This window comes from Piliocolobus tephrosceles, chromosome 13 (assembly GCF_002776525.5).
Source record: "Piliocolobus tephrosceles isolate RC106 chromosome 13, ASM277652v3, whole genome shotgun sequence".
In the NCBI taxonomy this organism is placed as follows: Eukaryota; Metazoa; Chordata; class Mammalia; order Primates; family Cercopithecidae; genus Piliocolobus; species Piliocolobus tephrosceles.
The window spans coordinates 110,459,155-110,473,004 of record NC_045446.1 but is presented as its reverse complement, the minus strand read 5'-3'; the positions used below and the strand labels follow the sequence as shown (position 1 = coordinate 110,473,004).

General features: G+C 48.7%; 1 protein-coding gene across 1 annotated transcript in view; it reads right to left on the bottom strand.

Moving 5' to 3' along the window:
- Window positions 1-13,850, bottom strand: part of GRIK4 (glutamate ionotropic receptor kainate type subunit 4) — a 488,614-nt gene that overhangs the window by 185,344 nt on the left and 289,420 nt on the right. The window contains exon 4 of the mRNA XM_026449832.1: window positions 5,400-5,564. Coding sequence (XP_026305617.1) covers window positions 5,400-5,564 — 165 coding nt within the window. The remainder of the gene's footprint in view (window positions 1-5,399; window positions 5,565-13,850) is intronic.

Here is a 13,850-nt window from a genome sequence, read left to right as displayed (position 1 = left end):
AGAGACAGGATTAGAATCCTGGTGCATCCAACTCCAGAACTTTCTCTACACTGAAGCCAGGCTCTCTCCTGTGCCCCCACGTACACGCTGTTTCAGCCATACTGTCTGTCACTGCATCCCAATGTATCCCTTTTTTTCCTGCCTTAAGCCTTTGCTCATGCTATTATGCCACCTACCTAATGCCTTCTTGTCTCTCTTCATCGATCAACATTCTAAGATCTGACCAGGGACCTCATCTGACCCCACAGCCTGCTCTGCCTGCCTCCTAGTTCTGACCTCCTGCTCCCCTGTCTGAGCCACTCATTGGCACCTTCTCTGGAGACCCACCTAAGGTGGTGTCATTTTGCAGATGTGTGCATCTGAACTTCTTCCTGGAGAAGATCTTGAACCTCAGTTTCCCCATCTGTAAAATGAAGGGGTTGGACCAGATGATTTCGAAGTACAGCAATTCAATGCATGACTGAGCCCACATCATGCCTATGATGTGGGTAGCTCTGAGAAGGGGAGTAAGGAATGTATGCTGAATGACTCATCACTATTTGCATGCCTTTCTCTTCTGGCTTCTTACTTTTTTTTCCTTAAGCCAACTTCAATTGATTCTGTTGAACTGAAAGAGGGATGCTAGCCCTCGCTTCTTAGAGGCAGCTCTGAATCACCAGAGGTCACGCTCGTGGAGCCTGAGAGAAGTTCAGAAGCCTGTGCAGGAGGTGCAGCCATGTGGAGCCGGAACACTATGCACCGTGTTCCCTTCGGGCACTGGAGCCACAAGAGGCCCAGATAACCAGGGTGCTTCTAGTTTCAAGGGGAAACTGTGGACAGCTGATAGCATGCTTGGACTCACAGGGACAAACTGAGGTACAGGTGAGGGGTTGACAGGGAAGCCCCTGCTTCTGGGTCTGCAGGAAATTAAACCTCAAACTGGTTCCGGCAGCAACAGGGACGGAGCCCCGGGTTGTTTGAATGGTAAAGGGTGGCGCTTAGTTCAGCTCTAATACATGAGCGGCAGGAGAAACGTTGATCTACAGGAACGGAGGAGGACGACGCTTGTGGTAGCTCCCTGCAGAAGAAAGGCTGAGGCTCAGATAAGACACAGACGGAAAAGAAGGAAGGGCCAGGTGGGACAGGAGCTGACCTAACAGGTCTTGTCCATCCCTGTTATTTTAGATCTGTGGGCTGTGTAGAAGGAGTTAGAGAGTCAAACATGAAGAGCCTGGGGCAATAATGGCGGAAGGGCAGAGGCGGGGGATGTCAGATGCAGGCTGGAGAAAGCTTTACAAGTGACCCTCACTTTAAATAAACCCATTATATGAAAATCTGTCTATTTGAACCCAAGAGAAGAGGGGGTGATTTCCTCCTCGTATCTTTCCAGTTTCCAGGCTGGCTATTAATTAATGCCCCATGTGATACTTTCCATCTCAGAGCCTCGCTTTCAACCATCAGACGAGGGGGCTGACCTCTGGCTTCCAGCATCGTTAGCTTCTTTACACTTCATAATCTTTGATTCTTGAAATAACCATTGCTTCCCTCAACTGACTCTCCCACCCTGAATAGGATTCATTAAGTGTGATGTGGACGGAGCTTTCTGAAATCCCCATTACTCAAAGTAAGGCACAACTGTGCCCTGTTGGAGTGCTACAGCCCCAACTTCAATCAGAGCCTCTGCTTTCCACAATCAAAGACATCATCACTAGGGTCTCTTTCATCCCCCTGAAGCAAAGTTCCTGGCCACAGGGTGACAGGTGTAGGGTTAGGGCAATTGTCCAGGGCCCCAGAGCCACTGGCATTTTTTTAAATTAACAATGCGAATTAGCCCTGGGCCACTAACCCAGGGCAAACCACGGCCTTTGGCATTGGGCAGCAGCTGGCTTGAGGAGTTTCACCACAACTTTCAAAGGTTCAGAGCTATCAGATGCATCAAGCCCAGAAAACTAGAAAGGGAAGGGGAATATCCAGTTACCATGGATGCTGACATTAGGCAGGCCACTCGAGAACAGCCCTGGAGACAGTGCTGCCACATAAGTAGGGCTGAACTTTGAAACAGAAGAGAGAGGGGGAGGCTGGCAATAAGTTGGGAGGAAGCCTGTTCAAATGTGGGGTGAGAGAATAAAGCCAATAACAAAAGCCACAGCTGCCACTTCCTGAAGGCCTGCTATGTGCGGTGCCCAGCATTTCACCTACACCGTTGCGGGGAGTGCGCCCCGTGACCCTATGAGGCAATGCTACCATCGCTCCCATTTATGAATGAGGAAACAGGCACAAAATGGTTTAACAGCCTGTCTACGTCACAAAGCTAATACATGGGAGACCCAGGATTTAATGCTTGTCAGTCTGGTTCTAAAATCCATGTTCTGAATTTGTATACCACACAGCCTCGCCAAAGTAAGGATCACAGCGCTGTGGGCTGTCCTCCACCCAGAGATCCTGTCTCCCTCCTCCCTTCCTTCCCCAAACACAATCGCTGCCCCACCCTGCAATAGCCAACAGGTGGTAGGTGCTTAAGCCACAACCCACCTGCCCCCTTACTTTGGGAGGGAAAGAACTGGGCTGGAACGTTTCAATGAACCTTACCTGGGTAGTGTTTAAAGCAGTACTCTGTGGAGTGGAGCACTCTGGCTTCAGGCGAAAAGCCTTTGGAGTGGGAAGTCCCACAAGTTCCCTTTCCTAACAAATGCTAATCATACCTCAAACACACTGAGATGTAAAATCTGAACCGAGGGCCACTTGCTAAGAAAATACCTGGTGCCTAAAAGAAGCCCACTAAAAAGATGCCCAAAGTTCTATAAGGTGGAATAAAGATATCCGTTTCCTTTATTTCCCTGATTGATCTGGCTCCATATTTTAGATATACTGACTTTACTCAGTCAGGCTGCATGGGTCACTAAAGAGGAAATTTACATCTGCTAATGATGCCATCCATCACGGGCAAATCTTGGCTCCCTCATTTCTCCCAGAGAAACCCCGAAGAACCGAAGAAGAGACGGGCTGGCTTTTCAAAATATGAACTACTGCACTATGTAGATATCTGGACCCTTGTCTGAGACCCGGCCCCCTGGACAAGGAGACACTGTGGACTGGACTGGGGGTTCACAAGGAGTTGTTGCTGGCATTTCTGATTTCATTTGCAAGATACTGGGAAATCGGAATCTCCCTTCCATTATACTGGAAATTAACCTCCATGACAAGTAGGATTCTTGTCTGTTCCCTGCTGAATCCTCATGGCCTAGCATAAAATATAATAGGCACTCACTAAACACTTATTGACTGAATGAATAAATGAGTGACTATCCTGGCCCTTGTTCCTCCATGCCTTCTTGGGGAGGAATCTGTGCCTATAGATCCTGTTGGCCTCAATAGCCCTGTTCTATATGGTATGGCCCTCCCTCAGTCATAGGACCAGGAGGGACCAGGAGTAGACACTCTCTCCAAAGGTAGTTATTAGGCAGCCTGGCCAATACTTGCAACTTGTGAGACTGGCCACACTGCAAGTTGAGCTGGTCCAATCAGAGCCAGACCTTGGGGATGCACACTAAGAGGCACTGGGGGAAGCTGCCACCGATGTGCACCCTAAAGAGAGACTGAAAGCCACCTGAGGGCAGGAGCATATCTGTCTTATTTCCTGCTTTGTTCCCAATGCCTGATATCCTGAATTATGCCTGCGATAGAGTCAATGCTCAATAAAAGTTTCTGAATGAATACACAGAGAGTACATCAAGTCTGGGCAGTCATTATGGACAAGTACATGATGAATAAACCAGGGAACCCAAACTAAGAGAGAGGGAAGAGCCTGGATCTAACAGCACAGGAGCATGAAGGAAGCTGTGAGAGGGAGAAAGGCTAGGGAGTCTCCTGAGCCACTGCCTGCCTCACTTCTTACCTTTTCTAGATCTCACAATACCCCACATGTGATGCTTGGGCCGGTGTGGATGTACTGATTTTCCTGCAACCCTAACAGCCCAGGCTGGAGCTTTGTTGGATCCTCAGATGGAAGAACAGATGTATTCGAGCAAGTTGTTCTTTTGTTTTGTTTACTTATTTTTGCCACTGAGGGTGGTCAAAGGTTGAAACAAGTTAGAAAGGGAGGAGATGGGGACTCTTCAAAGTTTTAGGGAATAGATACTATTATCTCTGATTTGAGGGGCTCTTCTCCTGCCCTCTGAACTGGAGCTATTCCATTTCTAGCTTAGCCACAAGCCACCAGCCCACTAACTTGGGCTTAGTCTTGTAAAGTTGTCAAGGTAATACGAACAGCAGGCCGGAGGATTGCAGGGAGGTGTCGTGGACTGTGCACTGGGCACACAGGGTCCAGGACCAGCTCAGCCATTGACTAGCTCTGTGGTCTGGCAAATGATTCAATGGTTTTGGAACCTCAGTTTCTTTTCTAAAGTGGAGGGGATAATACTTAACTCTTAGGTGAGAATTACAAGCAGTGCCCAGCACATAGTAGGGGCTCCATATGTGTGACTTGAGCGACCTACTACGTACACCTGTAAAACACCGCAATTCACAGATTTTCCTATATTTAAAATAATTTAAATCTCACAATAGGCTGGGCACAGTGGCTCACGCCTGTCATCTCAGCACTTTGGGAGGCTGAGGTAAGGGGATCACTTGGGGTCGGGAGTTCAAGACCAACCTGGCCAACATGGCGAAACCCCATCTCTACTAAAAACACAAAAAGTATCTGGGCATGGTGGCACACCCCTGTAATCCCAGCTACTAGGGAGGCTGAGGCACGAGAATCACTTGAACACAGGAGGCAGCCGCAGTGAGCTGAGATCACACCACTGCACTCTAGCCTGGGCAACAGGGTAAGAGTCTGTCTCAAAAAAAAACAAACCTCACAACAACCTACAAGACTTGCAAAATAGAGCCTAGTATTCCTATTTTAAAGATGAAGAAACTGAGGTTTGGATAGGATAGGATAAGTGACTTACTGACTTATCTGAGGTTACCCAGAGAGTGAGTGGTCAAATTCCATCCCAAGTTCCAGTTTCTCTCACAACACCGCCCTTAGCACAAGAAAGCAAGGTAAGCAGTCAGATGCGTAGTGGCTAAGATACCCTCGGGCTGGCAGTCTCTCTTATCACACATGAGATTTCATTCAGGGTCGTGTGGACAAAATGTCCTGAAGATGAATCAATCAATATACGAAGCAATGAATGAATGAATGAATGGGTATCCTGTCTTAATTCTACTCTACCCGTGATTCTCAACAAAACCTGGGAATCTCATCCAGGCTGAGAGCTTCACAGGACCTCCTGGTTCAAGTTCCTCTCCTTCTGCTGGAAATATCGATATCAGGTATCTCAGAGGCCTGGTGACTGATGGGTGCGGCTTGCACCACCGCTCATCCATTCCCTGCCAGCAACGGAAGAGGCAGCCCTGCCCAGTCTACGTACTGGTTTCTGCAGTCTCGTACTCGCTGTCTCTGAGAAGCTCAAAGATGTCCACTTCGACCTTGGCCTTGCCCAGCCTCTCAGGAGCGCGGTTGATGCGGTTCTTGGCCAGGGTGATGGAGAGCCGCTCCCCTCTGCTGCACTCCATGGGGTCGTCCAAGATAGCAGCTGTGGGCAGGCAACCACATGGAGACAATTGATACTCCACCGTTACTGTTACCCTCCTCCTTCTCCAGCCTCCCCCTGCTGCCACCTTCCTCTTCCAGGCAGCGCCCCAAGTCCCTCTCCATCCTGCCATGCTCAGAACCGTCCCCCAGAGCAAATTCTGTCCAAGCTGAAGGGTCTCGGTTTGCAGCCAGGTGTAGCGGTGAATTCTAACGTGGATGCATGCCTCAGGAACCCTGTAATACCAGAGCAGGCCACTAGGGGTCCTGTCTGCACGAGGTCCCCAGGTTCAGGCATCCTGATACTTGGATACCTGTCTCCATGTACACAGGTAAGCAGGCATTGTGCAAAGCGCGGCGGGTAGTGGCTGTCCTTTGAAATGGTATTCTGAACATAGGAGAAGTTCTCCCTGAGGTGAGAGAGGGTTAAAGGATGCCAGGTCTGTGAGGGAGGGCTGTGGTCTCAAGGAGCAGCTGCCAGACACTGCTGAATGCTGGCTCCCCAGGCTCTGACACCGATGGGCCATGCTGCCAATGTGAGCTACTTAGTTTCTCTGAACCTCTTTCCTCACTGAACATTAGAAAGAGCAGGACAACCTCACAGGGTTGGTGTGAGGATTCACTAAGATAATGTATGGAAGTGGCACAGCACACAGCTTTAATCAGTGTGACTTATTCAGTGTGGATGACTGCAGTGGTGTAATACCAACAGTTGTCCAAATTCTGGGAGCAGCATTAAGGATAAATGTTATGGTATCACAGACAACTGGCTTCCAATCCCAGCTCCAGCCCTCCACAGCTCTGGGACCTCAGTTGCCTCACTTTTAAGGAAGTGGACAGAGCCTTGGGCTATTGTGAAGATGACGGGATATGGCATGGGCTCAACATAGTATCTTGCATGCAGTAGGCACTCAATAAATCTAGCTACAGAGATTCTTAATTCTCTTGATGGAGATGTTACAAAAATGAAGATCACACAAAAACTTGTACACAAGTATAAGCAGCATTATTCATAATTGCCAAAAAGAAACCCAAATGTCCATAAATTGGTGGATAAATAAAATGTGGTTTACCCATACAATGGAGTATTATTCAACAAAAAAAAATAGCAGGTACTGATACATGCTACAATATGAATGAACCTTAAAAACACTATGCTAAGTGTGGCTGGACACAGTGGCTCATGCCTGTAATCCCAACACTTTGGAAGGCTGAGGTGGGCAGATTACTTGAGGTCAGGAGTTCGAGACCAGCCTGGCCAATATGGTGAAACTCTGTCTCTACTAAAAATACAAAAATTAGCCAGGTGTGGTGGCATGACATCTGTAATCCCAGCTACTCGGGAGGCTGAGGTAGGGGAATCACTTGAACCCAGCAAGTGGAGGTTGCAGTGAGCTGAGATAGTGTCACCTCACTCCAGCCTGGGTGACAGAGCGAGACTCCATCTCAAAAAACAAACAAACCATTAGGCTAAGTAAAAAAAGCCACACACACACACAAAATACATATTGGACAGTTCCATGAATATGAAATGTCCAGAACAGCTGAATCCACAGAGGCAGAAAGATTTGTGGTTGCCTAGGGTTAGGAGAAATGGGGAGTGTCTGCTAATGCATGTGGTGTTCTTTTTGGGGGTGATGAAATGTTCCTAAAATTGTGATAATGGCTGCACTACTCTGTGAATATATGAAAAAACCACTGAATTATACACTTTAAGGAATTATGTGGTATGCAAGTTATATCTCAATAAAGCCATTATATTAATAGAAATAACAGAAATATCAACCTTATCTTTCAGAGGTTGAGAACTCAGAAAAGCAACACAGGGAATCAAGCCAAATAAATTTCACTGACATGTGGCCCTTGAATGTCTGGTAGACACAGAGATCCAGGTTCTATGATGTCCTTTCTGTGCATTGCTCCATACTCACTATAATCCATCCCACAAACCCAAAATCAGAACACAGAATATTGCAAAACATTTTTTCCTTGATTTGTGGGATTTATTTACATGCATAACTTCATTGAATAATAAAAGTTAAATGTCATTTACTCATGTTGGCCATGCATGGGGCTACAGAGGTACGCCCAAGTCCGAGGCAATCAAATGGACTTCTGGGAATTAACTAGCAAAGTCCACGCACACCTGGGTGATCAGTCACCTGCAGAAGTGACCACAGCACCATAAATGTGACTGAAGAGCCTGGGAACATTTAAATCACCCCCACACCCCCACCTCAGGGAAGCATGACCAGATTGAGGTGGCTGAGAGAGTAGAAACCGAGACAGTCACGCTGTGGCATAAAAGAATGACAACCTTGGAACTAGAAAGGAAGCAGGGCCGCCTAGAGGAATGCTTCTCAAATGGTGCTCCCTGGCAGGCCCCTGAGTTCCTCCAAGAAGTGGAGGGGAGGCTGCCTGGGATCTCCAGCCCCATACCAGCTCCAAACGTCACAATTCCACCTGCATCCGTTTTAGGGGGTGGGGTTCCACATAAGAGTTGATGTGGGAAAAAAATGTTTTGCTATTAAAAATATATAGGGGCTGGGCATGGTGGCTCACACGTGTAATCCCAGCACTTTGGGAGACTGAGGCAGATGAATAAGGTTGGGAGTTTGAGACCAGCCTGACCAACATGTAGGAAACCCCGTCTCTACTAAAAATGCAAAAAAAAAAAAAAAAAAAAAAAAAAAAAAGGCAGGGATGGTAGTGGGCGTCTGTATTCCCAGCTACTCAGGAGGCTGAGGCAGGAGACTCTCTTGAACCCGGGAGCTGGAGGTTGCAGTAAGCCGAGATTGTGCCACTGCACTCCAGCCTAGGCAGCAAGAGCAAAACTCTGCCTCAAAACATATATATATATATATATATATAAAGTAGGAAAAAATCAGCCAAGCTGTAGAACAAGGAAAAGAGACATCTAAAGTGTCAGGAACTGGCAGTGCCATCCAGCATGAGTTGGACAGACACTGGATCCATGACACACAAGTTTTACATTAAACTACAATGTCAGCATAACCACTTAGTGGACACTATCTCACTTAATCTCTGTAACAATTCCGTGAGGTGGATGTTTTATCTTCACTTGGACACGAGGAATTGGAGGTCAGAGAGGTCATGATCTGCCCGTTCTCACAGGTTTGAAGCATGACAGAGGAGGGAGATGAGCCCAGGTCAGTCTGACTCCAGACCCTGCACCCCGACCACAGCTTGTCTTCCTTCTTATAAAAAAAAACTCAAGGATTTGCTGCTAAGCAGGGGGTGCGCTAGGGAGCATGCATGAGCCTTCTAGGGACTGTAAAGGAAGTCTCCTTTTACAGACTGTAAAGGAATCCTAAAACACCAATAGCAACAGGCTTGTCCCTGGGCCTCTGAAAACTCTCTCAGGGAACTTTCCCTCCTCCCTTCTCCCTGTCCTCCCTCCACCCTAGTGACATGGTGTTTAGACTGTGGAGGCAGCTATCCTTCCCTTTGGGCCAAACGAGCTCACTGTTACAACGTTTCCATCTACAACCTACTAACTATTTAACAATCACTTGTAATAAGATAAATTAAGTAGTAAAATAATCTCTCGGAAAATGAGCATGTCCGCTGCGGGTCTGGGAACTGGGAATGTTTTGATGTAGTTGTTCATGTTTCAGAGTCATGCTGGGCCTGCCTCTGCCTCATCAGTGTACAAAGGCCACAATTACACCTGCACCACAGGAGGCAGCACACACCAAAGGGTCTGTGCTGGAGCCTAGCAGTTCCATCTATTCCCACTTCGTTTTGGCAAAGTAAACACTCAAGAGCGTGCTATGGACTTCAGCAGGTCCCCCCAAATTCATATATTGAAGTTCTAACCTCCAATATTACTGCCTTAAAAAATAGGGTCTGTAGGACAAAACTAAGGTTAAATAAGGTCATCAGGATGGGACCTTGATCTGATAGGATCAGTGTCCTTATAAGAAGAGACACCAGTGCCTCATGCCTGTACCAGAACTTTGGGAGGCCGAGGCAGGCGGATCACTTATGTCAGGAGTTCAACACCAGCCTGGCCAACATGGTGAAATCCTGTCTCTACTAAAAATACAAAAAAAAGTATCCAGGCATGGTGGTGTGTGCCTGTAATCCCTGCTACTGGGTAGGGTGAGGCACGAGAACCACTTGAATCCAGGAGGCGGAGGTTGCAGTGAGCCAACAGGATCTTGCCACTGCACTCCAGCCTGGGCAACAGAGTAAGACTCAGTATCAAAAAAAATAAAAAAAAAAAAGCCTGGCACAGCGGCTCACACAATCCCAGCACTTTGGGAGTCAGAGGTGGATCAGCTGAGGTCAGGAGTTCGAGACCATCCTGGCCAATGTGGTGAAACCCCATCTCTACTAAAAACACAAAAAATAGCCAGGTGTGGTGTTGGGCACCTGTAATCCCAGCTACTCAGGAGACTGAGGCAGGAAAACCAGGAGGCAGAGGTTGCAGTGAGCTGAGATTGTGCCAGTGCACTCCAGCCTGGGTGAAAACAGGGCAAGGCCCCAACCCCAAAAAAAAAAAAAAAAGAGAGAGACACCAGAGCTCACTCTCTTTTTCTCTCTGCCACATGAGGATAAACAAGATGGCTATCTGCAAACCAGGGAGAGGGTCCTCATCAGGAAGCGAATTGCCTGACACCGCGATCTTGGACTCCCAGCCTCCAGAACACTGAGTAACATTTCTGCTGTGTAAGCCACCCAGTCTGCGGTGTTTTGCTATGGTGGCCTGGACACCAGTCTGCCATATAACAGCATACAGTCGGCTCACAGAGCGTCACTGCACACACCTTAAGAGAGAGGGATAATAAGCAGGTGGGAAATAGGGAACGTGAGAATCTTATAGTAAGGGGAGGATGAGGTCCTCTCTTCACCCCATTCCTCTTTCCCTGCCCACAGCATCTAATGCAGAACTCTGTGCTCCAAGTCATTATGCAGGCCATTGCCAACTCACTAAGATCTAAAATCCTGTCCTCTCCACCTCCCAACCCCCGTGCCATTCAGGGACCACTTTTCATTAGGTTTTCGACAGTGATTCAGGTCTGGCTGGAAACGGCCCCAACCAGTGGTTGGCTGGCAGGAAATATAAGGATCGTAATAATTAGGATGACACCAGGTACTCAAGACTGTAGAGCTGCGGACATGAAAGACAAGGTGGAGGCTCAGGCTCTCTTGGGACACCAGAGAAGCATGTCCTCAGCAGGCAGTTACCAAACAGCACGCTTCTTCAGTAGTCCCAGGAGCGGGTACCAGATGGACGAAGGAGAGCAGCTTGCTCAAGACTTAATGTGCAGCGAATGCTCATGGCTTGCGCTGCGTCCCCTAGGCCTGGCTGCCTGGTTGGGCTGGGATGCTCCGAGTCCCAGCTGCTGCCTAATGAGGAACAATACGATCCGGCACATCCTCCAGCCCTGGGGACTGTCCTGCAGAGAAGCCCCGCACCACAGTGAGGCTGGGAGGTCTGGGGCCACAGCAAGGGCAGAGCTGAAATGGGGAGACGCATTCAGAGACCTGGGGCTTCCCCCTCTTTCCATCCATGAGGCCTCAGTGCACAAGGACTCTTCCAGCCCACGTGGACTTCAGATGCCTCCAGCATGCCCAGGAAGCTGGGATCCCTTGCATTTCCATCGAGTCTTTCTCCCCAGGAGCCCCAAGCACTTCATCCTCTGCCAAGTTCTGAGTTGTAAGGCTCATGCCAAGAAAAGGGGAACCCCTTGATTGTGCCCTTCTCCACCCCTAAAACTCCTCTCCATGTTCTTGTCACATGCTTTTGTCAACACCGGAGGGGACTCCTCCCGCTGCAACCCCTTCCAGCTCACCCCTAATCAGTGTGGCCGTGGCGACCCCGAGAGGGCGTACAGCCACTGACCCGCTCAAGGTCCTCAGAATCTCCCCACTCTCTGAAGAGCTGTCCCAGTTAAGTCTCTGGCATGGCCTCAGGCCCCTTCTGTCCTATCTTGGCTTCCACATACCTCTGTGGTCACAGCATCCTCTCTACCCCCAACAAGGTGTCAGAGTCTACATGTACAGTCCTGGACTGGCCCATTAACTCTCCTCCATGCCTTTGCCAATGCTGTCCCTGTCCTTTGTCCTCCCTTTCCCTACCAGGGCTCTTCTCTCCCTCAGACACCTCTTCCAGGAAGCCCTCTCTGATCCCCTAGCCACAGTGCTCTCTTTCTCCTCGAATTTCCCAAGAAACTCCTACCATTCCAGCAGGCTGTTCCTTGCACACTGCCTTGGAGGGGTATTTGTCCTTCTGGCTGTACCTGCGAGTTCCCTCAACTGCTTATGTAATCCACCCTCCATATCTGTGGGTTCTGCGTCTGCAGATTCAAGCAACCATGGATTGAAAATATTCAGGAAAAAACAGTAAGAAACAACAATACAATAACAAAAATAATACCAGTAAAAATACAGTATAGCAACTATTTGCATAACACTTGTACGGTATTAGGTATTAGAAGTACTCTAGAGATGATTTAAAGTATTATGGGAGGATGTGTATAGGTTATATGCAAATACTATGCATTTTACATAAGGGACTTGAGTGTCCTCAATTTTAGTATCAGAGGGAGGTCCTGGAATCAATCCCCAGTGGATACCGAGACAGCTATATTTAAAAAGCCCGGAGTAATCCCTCTTTCCTTTGAATCTTCCCAAACTCCCCATCCCAAATTAATTTCCCCTTCCTTTGAACTCCCACAGAAATTCCTCTGCACCCTTCATTAGACACAAGCCACTTTTTCATTATGCTGATTTGTGTATCTTTTCAGCTCCTTCAGGGTGAGGACCACACCTGATTCATCACCGTAGCTGCACAATTCTGGACGCAGAGTAGGCCCTTCATGAATGGTTGCTGAGTGAATGAAAAATTCAAGGCCGCCTGTCTTTTCATCCCCTACAGCCAGTAGTAGACGTGGAGCCTGGCGATGGTGCAGTCAGCGTCGGGGCTGGCTGTGTTCCTCCTGCTCCCTGGGTAAACTGGACTGGGGCTGACTCACACTCCACAAATTCTCAGCAGCCCAGAAGTGACCCCTCAGGTTGAAAAAGCAGCCTCCTTAATCCCTCAGTTCTTCCAGAGCCTCGCTGCTGAAGATTTCCACGCACTTCAATAACTCTTACCCTTTTAAGGGGTAAAATAAAGAGGTTTTACTGGAGAGTCTTTATAGGCAGTATCTATAACACTGCCTGTGGCTGTTTGGCTCAGCCGGACAGAGCCCTGTGTTAACAAGAAAAAGTGATGGTTTGCACCTTGGGGAGCGCGTTAGCTCTACTCCCCAGCTGACCCCGACTGCTTGCTCGGAGGCCCAGCCACAGCCCATCCCCATCACTCATCTGACACCTCTGTCCTCTGTGTCCCGCTCTTCAGCCCCTTGTCCTTGGTCATCCCTCTTGCTGGAGGAAATCACACCACTGTGCAGCTGCTCCTGCCACCAACTCACACCTTCGTCCCCATCTGGAGCACCAGGCTGGGCCGCTACCAGCCTTGGAACTTGCTCAGTCAGCTCCTCCCACACCATAGAACCTTATCTTCAGCTGGGTCTGCCAATACAAAGCACCACAGACTGGAAGGCTTAAACAACAGAAATTCCTTTCCTCACAATTCTGGAGGCTGGAAGTCTAAGATCAAGGTGTGGGCAGGACTGGTTTCTTCCAAGACCTCTCTCCTTGGTGTGTGGATGGCACCTTCTCCCTGCACCTGCACGTGGTCTCTCTTCCCTCTGTGCCTGTCTGTGTGCTGAGCTCCTCTTCATGTAGACAGAAGTCAAACTGGATTAGGGCCAAACCTAACAACCTCATTTTAACTTTCTTACCTCAACACCAAATAGAGTCACATTCTGATGTCTTAGGGGTTAGGGCTTCAATATATAAATTCCGGAGAGGAGACAACATAGCCCCTAAAACTGACCTTTACCTCTAACCATCACCCAGCTCTTAGTTCCTAACACCGCCCTTACCCTCAAACCATCACCCGGCTCTCAGTCCCTAACACCGTGCTTCCCCTCCAACCATCACCCAGCTCTCAGCCCTAACACTTCCCCTCACCTCTAACCATCACCCACCTCTCAGGCCTAACACCACCCTTCCCCTCCAACCATTGCCCTGCTCTCAGCCCTAACACCTCCAGTCACCTCTAACCATCACTTGGCTCTCAGCACTAACACTGCCCTTCCCACCCAACCATCACCCGGCTCTCAGCCTTAACACCTCCCCTCACCTCTAACCATCGCCTGGCACTCAGCCCCTAACACTGCCCTTCTCTTCCAACCATCACCCAGTTCTCAGC